This window comes from Nanorana parkeri, unplaced genomic scaffold (assembly GCF_000935625.1).
Source record: "Nanorana parkeri isolate BGI_ZX_2015 unplaced genomic scaffold, ASM93562v1 scaffold459, whole genome shotgun sequence".
Classification (NCBI taxonomy): Eukaryota; Metazoa; Chordata; class Amphibia; order Anura; family Dicroglossidae; genus Nanorana; species Nanorana parkeri.
Window position 1 is genome coordinate 564,053 of NW_017306727.1, and position 6,186 is coordinate 570,238.

General features: G+C 38.2%; 1 protein-coding gene across 1 annotated transcript in view; it reads left to right on the top strand.

Annotated features, from left to right (window-relative positions):
- Positions 1-6,186, top strand: part of TJP1 (tight junction protein 1) — a 331,960-nt gene that overhangs the window by 42,763 nt on the left and 283,011 nt on the right. Inside the window, exon 3 of the mRNA XM_018560498.1 lies at positions 4,706-4,759. Within this exon, the coding sequence (XP_018416000.1) occupies positions 4,706-4,759 (54 nt within the window). The remainder of the gene's footprint in view (positions 1-4,705; positions 4,760-6,186) is intronic.

The following is a 6,186-nucleotide window of genomic DNA, read 5'->3' on the forward strand; positions in this document are numbered from 1 at the left end:
TTTTCTTCAGTCAGCCTACGGGTTGAACGAAGAAAATATATGTGTCTATACCCGGCTTAAGTAAGCAAAATCTATAAGATGTGGGCACTGACAGCAATAAAAAGATGCAAAGGTTGTAGATCTTCACTTTATTAAAAACACGCACATATGGCTGCAGTTGGACTTCAATACCCCATGCCTTACGGCAATTCAGACTTCTGGAAACAGTCCTATGTTTCTGCTGCAGAAATGTGAGGGGCTTCTAAAATGGCTCAGTACAAGCACCCCTGACGTTATTAGAGAATGAAGGAACAGCATTCTGGCTGTAACCGCTAGCAACCAATTTAACGACTAGATTTCATTCATCAGCCATTACTAGACTGCTAACCGCCTGATATGGGTTTAGTTGCTGGGTTACGGCACATCATTGTCCTTTGTATCTTGTTATTATATGTGTCCCTTTGGCTTGATAAGCAGCAATTCTATTGCACAATAGCTCCTTTAATAGCTGGCTAAAGGATGACACAAATAATGTACATTTCTTAGTAAAACAGTGTCTTCTTATTTGTTCATGCATTTCACATACACAGTGAGGTCATTGTTGGCTATTGGATTCAGTAAAAATAAATTGAAGCATATCCTGTTAAGGATCATTTCAGGGTGAGTTTGCTTTCATTTCAGAGAGAAAAAGGGAGATACTTGAATTGCACAATGAACAATCTTTGATGTAAGTCATTATAAGTAATTCATTCATTACAGATCAGCAAAATTAGGACACTTTAGGCTGCTGATTCAATCACAGCGATGGCAGAGCCTCATTTACATGAAACACTGCTCTTCTTATCTATCTGAGGCAGCTTCCAAAATAATAGTGTGTGTGGTTTGAGCAGTGAGTATTCTTCCAATGATTAAATAATATCCCTTTAATCTTCAGCTATAATGCTGCAGTATTCTACAAGCTATACTACTAGATAGTAGTTTTATAGGCAATTTCAAGACCTTCTAGGCAGTAGATGAGTGTGTCTTCCATGTCACTTGCAACCTCACAAAATAGTTGTAAAATAAAACAGGTTATATACATATATGTTTTACTGTGCCTGATGCTCAGCTTTGATAGCAACGCATGGATGAGGAGCATATAAATATGCTTTCATAGAAAAAGTAGGTTCTTTGTCATGGCTGTACTTATTTTAAGTCCAGATTAAACCATTGAAAGATTAAAAACAGTTCAATATAAAACGTCCGTCATGATTTTCATTAGGAGAAGTACTGCTGGTGAAAAATAAACTGTCAAAAATAACAGAGTATCAAGCGGGTGAATACAATTGTGTTTTTTCTTCTAAATGGTAAATCAAAACAGAAAATATAATTTGTGAGGTCACAAAAAGAGGCATTAAAATTGAATGTAAGATATGGGACCCTTTAGACTTTTAAGTTGACGTACACCTGATCTGTGATGTGCGTTCACAGTTGAGCTAGCCGTTTATCAAGCTATAATTTCACTAAGAACCAATGACATTACTGAGTAACTAAGAATTTGGGGCAATGTGATAAACAGCAGTGATGTTCACCGTGAGAAATGCAAAATGAACTTTTATCAAGAGCCTTGAGTAGCAAAATAAAGGAGATATATGAGGTGAGTGATTCCCACTCATCTTCATAGTTAGAGCTGACCTGTGACAAAGAAGCTGTTACAGGTCGGCTCTATCAATCGGGAAGTGAGCAGAAACATGCACTGATCTGCTCACTTCCCTATCGCCTCCCTGCAGTGAGCGGTGACTGTAAGTCATCGCTCCCCGCAGGGATTCCCCCTCCCCTCTCCAATCCTCCACCGCTGAGTGGAGGAATGAACAGGGCAGAGCCAGCTGTCACTCACGCACTACAGTAATGTCGGGATCCGTCCCGGCTGCGGCGCTCACAGTATATCGCGAGCAATAGCCCGCGATATACTGAGCTTTGGGTCACGGGAGGGCGCTAGTATATGTCCTCCCGTGATCCTAAAGAGACCTATAGGGAAAAACACTTACCCCATAGTTCTCTTTTAACTAAAAGATGGATTCCGGTGCATGTTTGGTTACTGCTTTTTTGCCCTGTTTTAAACCCTTGTTAAAGGTCCAGCTCTTACAAAAAATAATAAATGCACACACATTAGTACAAGAAAAAATTTGCCTTTATTAATTTTTGCATTTAGGTAGAGATGTAAAATTTATGGAAATTTTGAAGCCATGAGAAAAAATCGTTTTTACCCTTTTTTTCTGGGAAAAATTGACATTTTTAGAAAAATAAAAAATACATTTAGTGTGGAGTATTTCTACAAATTGAAAGTCATTTTGTTACACTAGGAAGGTAAAATGCAGTGTATATAAAAGTATTATGCTTGAACAAAAGTACAGCCTATTCAGTAAATAAACTAAACTTGTTTTTTTACATTTTATTTTATATTTGCAAATTGCAGCTTTGCTCTCAGCAGAGGTTACACTGTGGAAATGTTTCCAAACTCTAGATCTTGTTCCCACTATTTTACTGAGAGGAGGAAAAAAACTATTTACTGACCAGACTATAGATAAACATTATACTGTGATGGTGTAGAACATTATTAGGCTTAATTTAAAGGTTATAAGGATAAACCAGACAAATGTACCCTCTTACCTGTCAATGAAGGCCTGAGAGGACAGAAACTATCATCTACTATCATACCAACAATCACCCAACTGTAGGAAGTACAAGATAGAGCCCACAAGCTAACTAAACTGGAGCCTATCCTCTGCAGTGCCACCACTCGCATGTTTCTTTTTGAGTTTGAGAAGTGCATTGAATAGTACATTGTTACTTGAATTGTATTCCAGGATTTGCTTGTCTTCAGCTGAGAGAATGTGCAACAATTTAAGACTTTACATAAAGTCTCAGAATTCTTTAATTAAGGTCTTCATGCTATATACAGTAGTTTTAATACCATGTCAAACATATCCCAAATAGCAAGTAATTGAGCTGCAAGTTTGAAAATGACTTGCTAAACTATTGCAGACTTGCCAAGCTTCACAATTTTGTTGCACAATTACAGCAAGTCTGCATTGCAAGTCTCCAGACCAATGAGTTTGCAGAGCTCTTGCTGGGACCTGCAGGACTCTTGCTGTAGACTTGCCAAGCAAATTTGCTACAAATTCAAAAAGTGTCAACTAGAACTTGTGCTGCAAGTGTTCTGCAAGTCTACAACTTGCCAGGAATGTGTGCAGCAAGTTAACAAGAATTACAATTTAACCCTGCCATAAGTTTGTGGCAAGTTATCCTTGCTATCTGGGATATTATTTATCATTGTAAAAGAACATACTCCACACAGCTTTTTTTTATTTCAATTTTACCAGACAAAAACAAAAACGGCTTTGGGAAAAAACCCCAGAAAAAAACCCTGTTTTTTCCCCAATTTGTCAGGGTTTTTTCCCAGCCCTTCCCATCTCTACATTTGAGCCTTCAAAGCTTTGCAACCATGACTGGTGGATTGCCAGTGCAATGCTCTGGCTCTTGCAGACTCTTCCGTCCAGCCTTGTCCATACTGAGGTACAGACTTTCAGTTATTGGAAAAGAGGAAGTATCAATGGACTACCAGTATGGTGACATCACGGCACTTGTTCTCCATTAAGCATCAGTCCCTCTGCCGCAGAGGCAGATGGGACTTGTAGCCTTTCAATTGATCCGTGAATGGATATAACAAATGTCATATGGCCCAGGGGGAAGAGCCATGCGATTCAGGTATGTGGGGTTGGTAATGTGACCACATTTTATAATATACACCATAAGTATAGGTGTAACATGAAACATAGTCAGGAAGGTAGACTAAGCCTGGAGGCTTTTCTCACACCAAAGCGTTTTGTCACTCAAAGCTACGTGCAACAAAATGCTGAAAACAAGGAATTCTGTTGATTTCTATCGCCCCTGTTCACACCTTAGCTTTTTGTCACGTGTTTTTTCACACAAAGTTTCCCATTGAAGTCTATGGGACCAAAAAGCGATGTAATCTGCCAAAAAGTAGCTCTTTTTCCAACAACAGGTTGTTTTCTGCTTGCGACAAAACACTCAGGTGTGAATAGGGACCAAAATATGAATGAGATTCCTTGTCTTGTGTGTTGTCCTAGGTGTGAATAGGGACTTAAAGTATATGTAAAGCCAAAATTATTATTTTAATCACTTTACAAATAGTGCCCATAACTAGATTATAGCTGTTGCCTAACGCTAGTTTACTGATGATTATCACATTAACCAACAAATGGCTCTTTGTGCATGTATTTAGGTGATAGGTGCCTTTTATTTGCAATCTGTCTCCAAATGAGCTTTCCAACCTAGTGAAAGCGCCATTATTGGGTCAGTTGCTGGTATATTTGCCGCATTCCTTTTCTGGGACTGACAGAAAAAATAACCCTATGCTTGTCTGCTAAGAGATGTAAAAAGCAGTAAGTGGAGAGAGGCAGTAAAATTACTGTGTCTCCAGTTGTCACCTCCTACCTCTGGGGTATGCTAAGAGCTCCGGAGGGTTCCTCTAACTTTCATTATTTCATTCTGCATTGCAGTAGTGCTTTTTCCATTGTCTTGTTGTTTTATTAGAATTTTGTGTATTCATTGCATTGCCTGAATACTGCTTTGTCCTGTTTCTCCCTCAGTAATTAATTCTGATGTTCTCTTTGCCTCTCTGTTTCTTCACTGACTGTTTGTTTCTAATGCATTTTCTGACAAGGATATGCTGCATTGTGAATCCGCAGACATGATGGGAGACTTCCAAGCTCAGCAGGTGCGTAAGTACATAACATTTGTCAACAGATGCAGTTTTTTGGGGACAAGTGACTTGGTTGTTTCAATTTGGCTGACTCTATTTACTGATCTAAAATTGGGTTTCTTATTTGAGGTAGGTCTCGGGTATGAACGAAGGCTGTTTAGTGTAGTTGTAGCGTTGTAAATGAAATACTGGGATGTGATATACATTTTAAACAAAATGTGTTATTTGTCAAATAATAGTATGGGGCAAAAGCAATATTATTACTTTTTAGAACATATCATAGGGATAGAAGTTTATCATATTTTGAATTCATCGTCTATATAATTTTTTGTTACCTAAAACATTTTGTTTTGTTTAAGAAGCATGATCGTTTAATGTGTTACCAGATAAATGAAGTAAGAACTTGGATATATATATATGCATGTCTCACTTTATACTATCACATGCATGAATTGCTGTATTTTATGTATAATTTACCATGGCATTAAACCAGAATGAAAAGGACCAGTTAAGTACCAGAGTAACAAAGAAAACAATGTTCAGGCCGTTGGAGGTTTTACCATTTGTTAATTTGTTTACCTAGTAAGTTTGCTGCAAAAACGGGTTATTAGAGCCACAGCATGTTGAAATGGTCCTAACTGACTAATAGTTTTGCATTCCATGCCATTTGTGCCTCTTGTGGTGTGTTAGTTTCACTATGCCAAACCTCTACCCACAGAGCCCTCGCTAATGGCAGCTTAATCTGATAGCACTTAGAAAACATTTCTGCTCACAGTTGTATTCACTAAATTTGCGCTGGGTTTAGTAACAATTCACAGCCGACAATCTTCCGATTCAGATTATAACGACTTAAAAAAATAACACTTTAAGTGTAAGCTAAACTAGAACTAAAGGAAAACATGAATGTGTCTATTTAGTGCACATATATATTAATTGGAGAAAAAAGCAAATGTTAATGTTTAACTGCGTTGCACATAATTAACTTTGATTAGATGACTTAATTAGAATTCCATTATATTCTGCATCCCCAAATGCATTTTGAACATGTCTGACAAAGGGAATGCCTACACTGACTGCTGGAATGATAAAAAAGGCAAAGAGAAGAAGAGAGGCAGAAAAATCCAATGGGCAGCCCTTAAAGTTATTGAGTTTAGGTCCAAGGGACTCCTGTGCTGCCCCCTAACTAGACAACCTAATACTAGCCTTGAAATACATGCCTGTTCACCAGAGCGGTCACACTCCAAGTTTTACTGGCACATTGATTCCCAACTTCTTGCTTTTCTCTGCTGCGGCAGTGTTTTGTACAAAGCATTGGTACTATTTGACTATTCAGCAAAAGGCAGTCAATCAGGGCCTCTGCTTCACAAAGAACACCCCTCAGCTATATTGAAGAACTGGAAATGGTGGAGAATGATTGCGTCCATTAGACGCAGGAAGACACA